This window comes from Candoia aspera, chromosome 6 (assembly GCF_035149785.1).
Source record: "Candoia aspera isolate rCanAsp1 chromosome 6, rCanAsp1.hap2, whole genome shotgun sequence".
NCBI classification, from domain to species: Eukaryota; Metazoa; Chordata; class Lepidosauria; order Squamata; family Boidae; genus Candoia; species Candoia aspera.
In genome coordinates, this window is record NC_086158.1 from 74,965,589 (window position 1) to 74,979,256 (window position 13,668).

General features: G+C 41.0%; 2 protein-coding genes across 2 annotated transcripts in view; both read left to right on the forward strand.

Moving 5' to 3' along the window:
- The window catches only part of LOC134500247 (putative lysosomal acid lipase/cholesteryl ester hydrolase), a 265,244-nt gene that overhangs the window by 166,851 nt on the left and 84,725 nt on the right, over positions 1 to 13,668 (forward strand). The window lies entirely within an intron of this gene.
- On the forward strand, positions 133 to 7,480 carry LOC134500242 (interferon-induced protein with tetratricopeptide repeats 5-like). Its single transcript, XM_063307428.1, has 2 exons — positions 133 to 215; positions 5,563 to 7,480. Exons 1-2 carry the CDS (start codon positions 211 to 213, stop codon positions 7,010 to 7,012), a joined length of 1,455 nt encoding a protein of 484 aa, XP_063163498.1. The 5' UTR covers positions 133 to 210; the 3' UTR covers positions 7,013 to 7,480.

Sequence of the window (13,668 nt, forward strand, 5' to 3'; positions counted from 1 at the left end):
TCCAGACTTTACTTCCATCTTCGCAAAGTTTAGGTTTCGGTTTCCACAAAACTGGATTTCCCAAGTTTCGGTTTCTTCTGGCCACAGGGGAGGCTGTCGGTCTCTCTCTCTCTCTTAGCTTAAGAAAAAGCAAAGCAGGGATAGTCATTCCTTGGGAACAGGAGATCCAATCGCTTCTCCCTCCCCACATCTGATAACAAAACTGCAATCATGAGGTAAGGAACTAATAATAATAGGGTGTTTTTTGTGGGTTTTTTTTTTTTTTTTGCGATGGGCGTGTGCTGCATTTCTGGCTTCGGTTGTTCATCCCGACTTGACCCTGCGGGCACAGCTCGAATGATTTCGCAGTCTGAGGAAGCGACCAGCGTCGTAACTGAACGGGTTTTCTGAAAGTCAGAGCTGACGCTGAGAAGTCAATAGGACTCGCTCGTGAGACGGTCTTTGCTCCGATTGCGCTTGGATTGCGGCTCCAAGCGAGCGTCCTCTAGAGCCGGGTTTCTCAACCGTGGCAACTTTAAGATGTGTGGACTTCAACTTCCAGGATTCCGCAGCCAGCGTAAAGTTGCCAAGGTTGAAACACCCTGCTCTAGAAGATCAGGGTGGTTTATAAGGCGATTTCTCCCCCCCCCCCGTTTTCTCTGTACAGCAGCAACCCTGAAAGGTAGGCTCAGCTGGGAGACAAGGGAACTTCCATCCGTAGTGCGGCACCGGCAGTAAAACCTCCCGCATCTTGGGTTCACTTCCTGCTCCCCCTCATTTCTGCCCCCCCATGGGTGGAGAAGAGGGGAGATTGGCGAACCGGCACCCTGAAGACCCCCTTCTCCCGGATTCTCCTGCCACGCACTCGCTGCTGAAAGAGGGGGGGGGGGAAACTGCCTTGAAAATCGGAGACCGGGGTGTGTTCGCAGTAGTCTCCGCAGCCCCGCCCCTAAACTTAACCCTTGGAAGGCTTTGCCGCGGAAATGGAGAAAGACCGCTATGGCAGCCGAGCAAGCCTACTGTGGGCGGTGGGGCAGGGTCCCTCGGGGCTGGGGTTTCAAAAAGATGGCAGACTGTGACTGCTCAGAGCTTCATCCCTCTTTATGTGCGACGATGCATGGGGGGGGGGGGAAATAGGCAGGGCTACAATTGTGCAGTTGCAGCCATTTTGTCAGAAGGATCAGACACCTTCTTTTCCCTTCTTTTTTAGTTTAAAGATTTAGCCAATCCTAATCAGTAGAATGGAATGTGCTAGCTTTCTATCCTCCTCCTCCTGTGCAGTTCTTCCTTCCTTTCGTAGTTTATTAAAATAGCTGTTTCCTTATCTATAATTAACCACCATGTCTATATAAATTGGCATTTTATCTTTCCTATAGATATATCTTCCTAAAAGTAAGATATATGTCTTCCTTTACATAGGTTTTTGCTACCTGATGTGCTCATTTATTTATAATGGTAGGAGCCAGCCTTTTCCTTTTATAAAATGGCATTACTACTGCCTATACTGTACGCTCTTTCATCAATCCTTAATTTAAATCTATTGTAAACATGTAAGGAAAATATTCCAACACTCTTGACATTTTTTCCCAAACCTCCCCCTGCAGACACTCCTGGCTTGGCATGAGTTGAGGACCACTTTGTACTCTACACTTATGTGGAGTCTTTCTCCCAGGGGCAAGGAAGATGTGTGGATAAGCCCAATGCCTGGTCCAAAATCACTCCTTTGGGTTTCATTCAGGGTGGACTTGAATCTGCCTGTTCAGTAGTCCTTAGTCTAAACTGCAATTTTACACAAGAGGAAGTTTGGGCATGAGTGGAATGACCTCCAAGATCTGTAGTAGTTCAAAAAATTTTAAAAAATCAGAAGTTCTGAAGTGGGCCTAAGCAGACTCTTGGGTTGTGAAAGACCTTTATCTTCCTCCCTCCCTCTCAAAATAAGGAAGGAAGGAAGTTTGGTTTTTATGGCTGCCTGTCTTAAAACACAAATCTGGGTCCTAATTGTTGAAGGAAAAAAGGTGAAGAGGAATTGAACAGATGGATTCAAGTCTACCTTGGCTGTATTTACCTGAACAGAACCACCAACTAACAAACCTAGCATGTTGTATCTTAGTGGTTAGCTTACGGTTGGGTATATTATTTAAACCCTGAATACTGCATAGAATAAACAGTGGCTGTGGGAAGGGGTTTGATTTTGCAGTTAGCTCCATCTTTTTGCAGGAGCTTTGGACCTAAAGTTTCAACTCAAGAGTCAAGTGGCATTCATGGCAACAACAGCAACAACAACAACTTGTTAAGAACAGTTCTCACATTCAAACTCATGGGCTGTGAGATACTGATCGGAAAGCATGGAATACCAAGAAGACGAGGAATAGAGCAACAAGTGTTTTGTGGCTAAAAACACTCATAAGTAATTTTAAAAATAATATGGTGGACCTGAAAATCTTGTTTGGAAAGCTGCCTAAAAGCCCTCTGCTGGTTAATTACCAGCCTCATTTCTGAAGATAGGACAATATATTAGTCTTGCTAGATTTTAGGTCAGATTTAAAATGACCAAGTTGGGAAGCTGCACAATTATTTTCGTATGAAATACAATTAGAATGCAAGTCAACATCACGTAATCAAGATCCACATATTGCTGTAACTACTGCTTTTTTTAAAATAATTCATTAACAATTACAATTGCAAGGAAAAAAACTAATGCAAACTAAAAAATGAGTAAAAAAAATAGGTGCGGAAAAGAAAAATAGAAAAGAAAAATAAGAATATAGTAAAGAAAAAGAAATTTATAAAGAAATAATTTACCCCTTCATCACAACAATATAAACAATTTTAGTAACCTATATCCTTCTCTTAAAGTGCAACAAATGATCTCCTTTCCATACCCATCTCTTACCTATAAACAAATCCTTAAAGCCTTGTTGTTTCAGTCCTGATCAGCAAAAGTCCATTGAGGGTTACCAGAGATGATAACATACCTATTTTAACCTTGATCAAATAAATCAACTTGATATTCCTTCCTTTTAGTTGTAGCAATCTTGATCTTGAGTCCCTTCAAATAATGTGGTAGAGCTTGATTTCTTTTCATTTTTTTCTTTGTCCCTACTCACAAAATTCTTCAAAGCTTCAGCAAGCTCTTTTGTAAATCCAATATAGGAAAATTATCCAGGTCATTCTCTTGGTTTGTTATTTGTATATCCCTTTTAATTATTAAGATATCATCTGGTTTCTTTTGTATCTCCAATGTAGCATCTTTTTCCATTCCATTCTTGTAGTCTGTCATTTTTAAATCCACTTTCAGATTAGTCTCAGTCTTGTCAGGTAAAACTTGTTCCTCTTCCATAACATCTTTTAAACACAGTCTATCTATAGAAGCAGACACTCTTAAAATTAACTTATGGGTCCATTCTTCAGAAATGTCCTTCAGTATGTCCAATGTTAAAATATTTTTCTCCGTTCTGTTTTAGTAAGTCAAATTTAAGAGTTCTCCTTTAATTGCAATCTTTAGTTCCTTCTGGTTCCCTCTAGTGTCCAACCTTCAAAGTCTCATCCTATCATGTTTTTTTTTAACAAAGGCATTCAAAACAAAAGAATTTTCCCACGGGAAGGATTCTTATAATTAATTCCAAAATCTTATTTCAAATCCATCTGGACCCTTAGCCCATATGTAAGTTTCCAAAATCGAAGTTCTAATCACTATTTTGCTGTTTATTAAAAAAAAAAATCCTAGAACTTGTATTTAAAACTTCTTTTGCTAAGCATTGAAGGAAACTCACCCAGTGTTTTCAGACATGTCAATCGAAAGGATCTCAATAGCTGGAAAGCAGTTAACAAGCAATTTCCAAAATTGCTTAGAAAAGGAAGTATGTGTACCCAGTGTCCTTAAAGGTACCAACCATGGTTTGAGCAAGACGGCTATTCCCTCATCTCCCAGAGCTCTAAACCTGTCAGGGACTGCTGTCTTGCAGTCTCCTCATGAGGAGCAGCTGTCTGGAGTACTCGTGGGTGATCTCAAGTCCTCTCCTTGTCCAGAGAGGAATTATGAAGAACAGATCTAATTGCCAGCTCTTCATTCTGCCGTAGTCTTCAGTTTGCCATTTCTTACACAGAAGTCCATTACTGTAACTACTGCTAATTCCTATCTGTAAGTAAAATAATACTTAAAAAGTACAAAAATGCCTCACTAGTTCACTTTCTTTAAACATCTCCCATGATAGTGGATTATGGGGCTGAATCATTTCTTACTTTCAAAATGTTACTGTCTCTCATTTTACATCATCATTATCATTGCCTTCATTTAATATTTATTTTTACCTCTATTTATATTATTTTTTACTGTATTTTACTCATTGTATTTATGGTGATGGTTTTAATCGATTGTTGTAAACCGCCCAGAGTCCTCCGATGGGAGGAGATGGGCGGGGATAAATTAGATAGATAGATAGATAGATAGATAGATAGATAGATAGATAGATAGATAGATAGAGAGGCCTTTTAATTTAATTTGCTAGGAAGACAGAACATTTCTGGATGAAAAGTCTGTAATTCCTCCCTCCCTCTATTGCAGGAAAAAAAAAGATCAACCATGTAGCAGACTTAGCAAAATCTGCTTTAGGCAAAGGGGGAGATTTAGCACATGTGTCATCTTTTGCTGTGACTGTTTGCCTCACCAGCCAACAATTCTTCACCTCTTTGATCCAGGTCTCCAGTTACCAAATAAACTATGGTTCCATTTGTCCAACTTTCTTGCTTGGCCTGAGTGTCTCTGCCCACTGGCCCTGACATATTTGTAGAATATTTATTTATAGAATCATGTAAAAGTAACAATATTAAACCCATTAGATATTAACATAAATAAAATATTTTCATGAAAAAACTCTCAGGGTAAACCAGATAGGAATCACAACCAGATCAGCTAATTGTACTTTATTGTACAGCTACATTGACAGAATCTTGCAGGTCTGAAAGTACAATCCTCCCGCCCCATCTCCTTTACAACCTGCGAAACTAGGGAGGGTCCCTTCTCAGCCTCTTGCCCCACCCACTATCCAGCTGCGGGCTATGCTGTCTCTTCTCTGTCCGTTCCCTTGGCAGCATCTCTTGGGCCCAATCTCCTGAGGACTTTCCCACATACTATCACATCTATATTCTTTTAACAAATTTTTTAAAAGTGAGAAGAGTGACATTGTTTAAAATTTTTGCAAATATCTTCAATATATCACAAATAATTTTGATTCTGCAGACCCCTGAAAAGGTCTTGCGGGACCCTCAGGAGTCCTGGGACCACACTTTAAGAAACACTGGTCTAATGTCATCCCTATTTTGCAGTGGATTCCTGAACACTGGTCGTACCACAGTCATACACGTTTTAATACACATTGGGCAGGCACAAGGCTTCATGTGCAGGTAGTCCTTGGCAAAATATAACAAAGGAATATAATCTAGATACATATTACTAGCCTAATTATTACTAATCAACTTCTATACATTAAATGGAAAGGTTTAGTACAAAAATGTACTCTTGAAATGAATTTCTTTCTTTGTCAATTGTAAATGTCTCTCATTTTGTTTCCTTTTGTTCTGCAGCTTCCTCTCCCGGGAGGGTTTAAAGGAGATTCTCCAACAACTGGAATGCCATTTTACATGGATGTTGCAAAAGGAGGATATTGATCCCGATGAATTGGAGGAAAGGATTGTTGAGCAGATCTGGTTCTTAAGCAACAAATCCAAAGTCCAAAATTACAACCTGCTGGCCTATGTGAAATTCCTGAATGACCAGAAGGATGAAGCACTGGAGAACTTACGGAAAGCTGAAGAGGCTGTGCCCGTAGAGTACCCAGGGGAAGATGAAAAGGAGAGCCTGGTTACGTGGGGCAACTATGCCTGGGTGTACTACCACCTGGGCGATCTTACTGAATCCCAAGCCTATGTGAAGAAGGTCGAAAGCATTTGCAAGCATCATGGAAGCGACTCTCCATATAAGATGGAGCTCCCCCAGATCGACTGTGAAAAGGGTTGGGCATTCCTAAAATTTGGAGGAAGGTACTACGAAAAGGCCAAGGAGAGCTTTGAAAAGGCACGGCAAAAAGAACCTGAAAACCCAGAATTTAACTCGGGCTATGCAATCACAGTATACCGCCTGGAAGATTATTACGCAAAAAAGTGTTCAGGGAAAGGGTCATCACTGGAACCTCTGCGGCTTGCAGTAAAACTGAATCCTGATGACGTATTTGTTGTTCCTCTCCTTGCATTAAAGCTGCAAGAAACAAACAAAGTGAAGGAAGGAGAAAAGTACATTGAGGAAGCGCTTAGAAAATATCCTGATGTTCCTTATGTGTTAAGATACGCTGCCAAATTTTACAGGAAGAAAGGTGATGTAGAGGCATCGCTGCAACATTTGAAGAAAGCATTAAGCTTGACCCCCAACTCTGGATTCTTGCACCATCAGGTTGGGATTTGCTATAGGACACAGTACTTTGCATTGAAAAAAGAAGTGTCAAAAGGCAAATTCCAATCCATTCTAAAGATGTATGAACTGAATACGCTTTGCATTTCTCATTTTAATAAAGTGGTGGAGCGTAAAACCAAGTTTGCCTATGCTTATATTGACCTTGCTAACATGTATGCAGAACAAGGACAGCTACGGAAAGCAGATGAAACCTTTCAGAAAGTATCTGCCATGAGCAGTCTAACTTCAACAGAGAAGCAACAGCTCCATTTTAATTACGGGCGTTTTCTGGAGCGTCACATAAAATCAGAAGCCAACGCTATGAAACAGTACCTGGCAGGGCTGAAAATTAAAAACAGTTCATTTGAGAAAAAAAAGTGTGAACGGAGCTTGAAGAAATTGTTAGATAAGGCAGTTAAGAAAGGTGCAAATAGTGTTGAGGTATTTGAAAGCCTGGGATTCTTCTGCCAAAGCATTGGATTAAAAGAAGAAGCCCTTGAAGCCTATGGAAAAGCCATGGAAATGGATCCTTTGAATGAAGAATACCTGAGTATAGTTACGGCCTTGAAGCTTTCCTTAGAGAGCTAAATGTTTGCATATATTTGGAAAGCACGTGGTTTCCGAAGATTTTTAGCTTTGCATGTCATGCCATGTCAAAACACTTAGGTTCACAGTTGTCTAGAGCTAGAGTACTTACATTTCTGCTGTGTGTTTTCTTTGAAATTATTTGATAGAAGAATATTCGCTTTTAATAAAGCCTTCTGGTGCCCTTCAGTTTCATTAAAGAGACTGAATGCCTCAGTGTTTCTAATGTATGAATGTAGTTAGAAAACTACGTACCACAAATAGGGATTTTGAATCTTAAATGTTTACATGGCCGTTTCTATATTTTAGCACCATTAATCATCATTAATCCCCTAAACCTCATCCACTGGTCATAGAACGTATTTATACCTTAGCAAATGAATGAGTCCACTCAAGGGTTTAAATTCTAGTTGACTAATGTTTTAAAGAGAATGCAAAAGGTACCATAAAAATTAAAGTTGGCTAAATGCATTGATTGATTGTTGATTGATTGATTATGTGCTGTCAAGTCAGTGTTGAATCTTAGCAACCATATACAGTGCATTTGCTCCATGACGATCTGTCCTTAACTTGTTAGATGGGAGAAGTCAAGTCCTTGCAAAGTCTGCTGAGTTTCCAAATGGTTGGGACATGCAGCAGCATCTGCAACACACTGCAATTGTGCCAAAAATAATATACGTGCAGTAGCTTCACTGCACAAATACCCCAGTTATGCGCTTGTATCAAGACATCTTCATGGGATTATGTCATCCTGCATACTTGTCTATGCTTGTTCCCCTTGCAGACTCCCATGGGGAATATTTAAATAATGTTGCAATGGAAACATTTTACTATCAGAGCTGCCTGCATGGGCTGGTTTTTCTGTTAGGGTTAGTGAATCTACACGTGCTATACCAATTAAATGCATCTCAAGTGCTTGGATTAAATGAGCTACCATTTGTTTGAAGGGATGCATGTGGAATAGAGCTGTGCAAGACAGCTGACAGAGCCCTGCACACTGGAACTTCTGCAGTTTTCACTATGATGCTTCGTAGCTTCAACTAGTCCTTTCAGAAGCTTGAAAGGCTTCCCTGTGGTATCCCCCCTTTTTCAGCTGTTGCAAATGTCAGAGCAGGTGAAGAGGAGCGATGTGGCTGCTCTGCTTCCCTCAAGAATGGAAGGGAATTCCTTCCTGTCGTGTCCTGAACTAGCTTTGGGGGTGGGAGATCACTCAGACCTTCATCAAAGTGAAACGTTGCACCGCCTAATCTGCAGGCGGCCTCAGGCTTCTATTTATCCTGCAGCTTTAGACTGGAGTTGGTTCCCTGGACGAAGAGGAGTTTCAGTCCCAATATATCTGCAGGGTGCCAGGTTGGCCTTTCCTGCCTCCTATGGCCATTACAGGAGAGGAAATAATACATCCTTTTTTCCCCCCTTATCCTGCACTGTAATCTATGAAACATCTGGTGCTGCTAAATAAGAATAAAATATCCTGGCATTTGAATTTTCCAAAGAGGCACATGCAGAAATAGAGAAAGGAATAATCGCTGTAACTAAAAAGTATGATCAAATCTGAATGACGACTTCACAGAAACTCCCACTTAATTGCTGGGCTGTTCATAAATGAAGACGCCGTCACAAATAATTAAGGCAGCTGGCTTCAAGTTGAGTTCAGTTCCCAGTTACTTTATGAACACATCCATGTGGTTTTCTTTGCAACTGAGGAAGTGATTTCCTATTGCCTCTTTTTGGATTCCTTTTGCCTCACCAGGCTAGCTTAGTTTTATTACCTGGTGGTCTCCCATCCAAATACCAACCAAATCCTGCTTACCTTTTTGCAATTAACCAACATCAGCTGCAAATCTACATCTTCTAATTGCTGAGTTATACATAAGCAAAGAACCCACCACAACCGATTACAGGTCAGTATATTTCTATTTATTAACCTTATTAGTCAAAGTACGTTTATCTTTCTCCTTGCAAAAAATCTAAAGCAGTTGATAAGTCTAATAAAATTAATTAAAATGATGCTGGAGGGTTAGTGGCTGGAGAAGACCAACCTACAAAGAAGAGTTTTAAAATACTACTACCCTGCCAGTGCTGGGCCTGGCGCCCTGTGGGGTGGGGGGGGAGGCATATCAAAGCATCAACAGAACAGGGCAATTCTGTTACTAGAACAGAGACTACTCCTAAGGTGACCGTTTGGCACTTAAGTTCAGGACATTAAAAAATAAGCACTTTATACCATGCACAATTCACACTCCATATCCATGGGACAGGTCCAGAATAGATATTCTTGGCTCCGAATGGCAGAAGATGCAGCCTTAGGCAGGCAATGCAGATAGAACCATTTGGGCTATGATGGATCAATGTCTGAACTTGGTACAGCATTCCAGTAGCTTGAACGTGTACATTGTTGCTTGAATGTGTAGACTGGAAGGTCCTCCTTGAAGGAAAGATGTTTTAGTAAGACCTGGGTTACCTTTGTGTACTTTATGCGGCCACAATCATGGGATCTCTCCCACAGGATTAGATACCAGCACTGGGATGGTTACCTAAATGTGCATAACACAATGGGCCCACTTCCCATTGGTGTAATGTATGCTTTTGCCTTACATTTTTTGCACATAGAAGAACACTTTGTTCCCTGTACTTTGAAAATGCTGACTGCTCAGTCCCCAATCTAGAATATCCTGACCTGTGTACTCATTTATTTATTGCTTGGTTTCCTTGTACGTGGCAGGTCTACTTAGAGTTCATGGAGAAGGGCCTTGATTTCTCCCTACCAAAGCCACTAGCTGGTGGAAGGGTGGTGGTGTTGGAAAGCGATCACAAGGAAGATGTGATCTGGTGGATCTGGACCGGGGCCCATTACTCTCACAAACAGCCGGCTGTGGTCAGATTGATGGTGGTTTCTTAGCAAAGGCTTGCAATGTGCCTCACTTGCTGGCCAGGCCCTTGTCACCTTGTTCAGTAAATTGGGCTTCTTTCTTTCCCACAGGAAAGCTGTAGGGAGGATCCTTGAGGTGTGTGTGATATTATTGTATTCCAAGTATCATAAACAAGCTTGAAATCTTTTGTGTGGGATTAGTTGAGTGATTTGGACCTATCTTCATCCCTGTGGTTGGATCTGATTAATGACCCACTGGTTCATTTTTCAACAGAGCTACCAGGCTTTGACTCTTCTTTGTTTAACATTTTGTTTCTTTGTTTCCTTATATTTGAGATGGAGAAAAAAAAAGTCTTCTCACGACACGTAAAAGTAGGAAAGATCGGCTGGACTGGTTGCTCATGTAGATGATTTTGAAAAGAATTCCACCCATTTTTAAGAAGATACAATACCAGTTTGGTGTAGTAATTAAAGGTGCTGAATTAGAAGCTGGGAATCATGAGTTCTAGTCTTTGCCTTAGGCCTGAAGCCAGCGGGGTTACTTCGGACCAGTCACTCTCTCTCAGCCCTAGAAAGAAGGTACTGGCAAGCCGCTTACGAAAATGTTGCCAAGAAAACCGCAGGGCCTGTTCTTGCAATCACCAGGAGTCAGGGCTGTCTTAAGGGACCATAAAAACAACAGGGGTATCAATGCTCCTGAGTCATAGCCACTACATAGAATCTCCACAAATAGAAATTCTCTCCTGGGAGGTATAGTGGACTTGCCTTCAGAGCTTTGTTGCTGACTTTCCTTGAGATGAGACATTGGATAATTCTCTGAGAAATAGGAATAGGTTGCTTGGAAACGAACTCCACAATCCCAGTTTGCTAGCAGGTACATCCAGCACCTTGCATTTTTGATCCAAGCATCTGGTGTGTGTGTTTGTAACTTCAGAAGCATCTGCACTTCTCTCTGGCTGAACAAATTTGCACACTTAAGCTTTCCTAACTTTGAGTAGTGTCGAGTCACATTTATTACAGTCCTAAGGCCAGACACAATAAAACTATACAATAGCAACAATCTTACATTTATACATACATATAAAACAACAAATTGTATACTATGATCTAAAATTAATTAAGAATGAAAATACAAAAATAAGTTGAAATAAAATACTATGTTACAAAATTCTAAATCTAAGTGATGGTGTGGTGTATTGTGCAGTTGGTAGCACAAAACTGGGCAACCTGGGAGGATATTTTCAGGTCTGAAAGAAGTAGCATTAGATAGAAATCACACTCCCTGCCTGGAAATTTCTTCAATAACATATATAAGGATCTGTCTAGAGTCCTTATATGGTGAAAGGTCCCCTGTGCAAGCACCGAGTCATATCTGACCCTTTGGGGGGACCCTGCTTTTACAATGTTTTCTTGGCAGACTATAGCGGGGTGGTTTGCCAAGAGTCCTTATATAGGGAACAGTATAATAGCATATGGCCTAGGGTTTCTATTGAGCCGTCACCACATGGACATAACTGAAGGCGCATAGGAGTACCCTTAAAATGTCCAAAAAGGACTGCTGAGGGCAGTGCGTCCAGCCTGGCTAAAGTGAAAGCTTTACGAAATTTCAAAATTGTGATGCATGACAAATAAGCTGGAATGAACCCTTCTGGAAGAAAATCACAAATATTGGGGTGCAGCACCTTGCTTAAGTTTGTTTGGAGATCTATATCAGATTTGTTGTTTCAGGGCAGTTCTAGCATTATCAAGTCCTAATGAGCACAGACTTTCCATAGAGAAGCCCAGCAATTTAAATTTTGTCTAAGGCTTTTTTTAGCCAAGATGGCTTAAAATGATCTCTAAATATTAATGGGGCTAAACCTATAGACAACAGAATTAACTTTAGCCAGAAGGTAAGAAGGAGGAACCATGCATCCAATGAAACTATACCTATTTCTACCCGTAGGATGGCATTTTTAATACTTTTTGGTACCATCAATAAGGCTCTAATAAACTTATTCTGAATGGTTTCAATAGTATTGAGCTTAGCAAGGGAGCAGATTTGACAGCCATAGAGAAGCTGAGGGACTACCTTAGCTTGAAAGACCTTGCAAGCTGCAGGAATATAATGGGCTCCTTTGGAATGGTAGAATCTTATAATAGCTGATGAAGTATGCTGTGCAACACTTGCCCGGTACAGAAAATGAGCATTCCAGGATAAGGAAGCATGGAACTGCACTCCAAGGTATTTATAGGTGCACACCTGTTCAACTGGAGTCCCAGTTATACGCCATTTGTGAGCCTTATAATGGTGTCGGGCAAAAACTAAAACTCTAGTTTTCTCATAATTTATTGAAAATTTTTGATTTGTGCAAAATAAAGCTAGTGCCCTAAGTGCTTTTCTCATTCCCGCTTGTGAGGTAGACATAATGACTACATCATCGTATACAATAGTGCTAGAATTGCACGATCAGCCAAAATAGTTGGATGATGGGCTGAAACAGCAAGGGCTTGGATTATTGGATTCAGACACAAATTGAAAGGTAATGGAGCTAATATGCAGCCTTGTCTTACACCTCTATAAGTTGGGACTGCTTTAAATAGATGTCCAAAGGGGATGCATCTAATTTCCAGGAAGGTGTTTGATTAAAGCGACTGAATAAGAGCTAGCAGCGTTTTGTCAACTGTGGAATCTCTCAGACTATCCCACAATCTCTCCCTTGGTATTAGATCAAAAGCTGACTTAAAATCAATGAAGGCTGCAAAGAAGGAACCATGAGAAGGGGGTAGAATATTTTTCTGCCAAGTGGTGAATGGTGAGAAAGCCAACAGGGGTGGGGCCATCTGCATCTCTGGGAAGATGCTGTTCCATAGGGCAGGAGCTGCAAGAGAAGCGTCAGCCTTTTGAGGTTAAGAAACACACCACAGTGACTCTGGAACTCTGTGGTTTTATAATAACAGGATCTTGACAGCCTGATAGAGTTTCCATCTGCCCCTTCTTGTACTAAAGAGAATCAAGTTGGGGCTATCTTGAATTTCTTTCCCACCCCTCTTCTTTCCCAAGGCTAAGTTGACATGTACTTAAATGTTCTTGCATTCCTCCTTCAAGGTTATCTCCATGCTCCTCTACATGAAAGCATGACTTCTAGATCCCACAAGATGGCACTGCCTAATAGAAAGGACCTGGAGCATGCCCACAATTGTGTGGAGTCACACAATTAAAAAAGATGGTACAAACAGAAACAGCGACAGAGATATAGAGATATTCATTGTGTAAGTGGGCAGGAATTTAGTTCTAGTCTTGAGAAGCAGGTGGGGGAGATAAGATGATTACTAAGCCCTCGGGAAAATAAACACTGTCAGAAAGAGATTCAGAACAGCCCCACCTTGACCTTGTTTTCTTTTAAAAGGAGCAGTGAAAGTTTTGGATTCTGTTCATATAACAACAAAGTAGACATTGAACACCTTGCTTTTAGATTTTGAGGATGGCTACAATCCTGAAGGCACCCCACCTCTGCAGAACAAGAGGCTGAGGCATTGTTACAGCATCAACAGCAAGTAGATACAGAAATAACAAACCTGTGCAAAGCAGATACAACTACCACAGCAATTGGATCAAGGCTTGCCTCAGACAGGAGTGGTTCCACACCTTGCTATGCAACCAGTATTGAGTTTCTTTTCCTGGAGGTCTACCAGTGACATTGGCAGGGGAGGCGGGATGGGGTGGGGGACAGGTCCGTGTCAATTTCTGACTCTCACACCTCAATGTGAATTGTTTATGAGTTGGCCAGCAGAATTTCCTATAGATCAC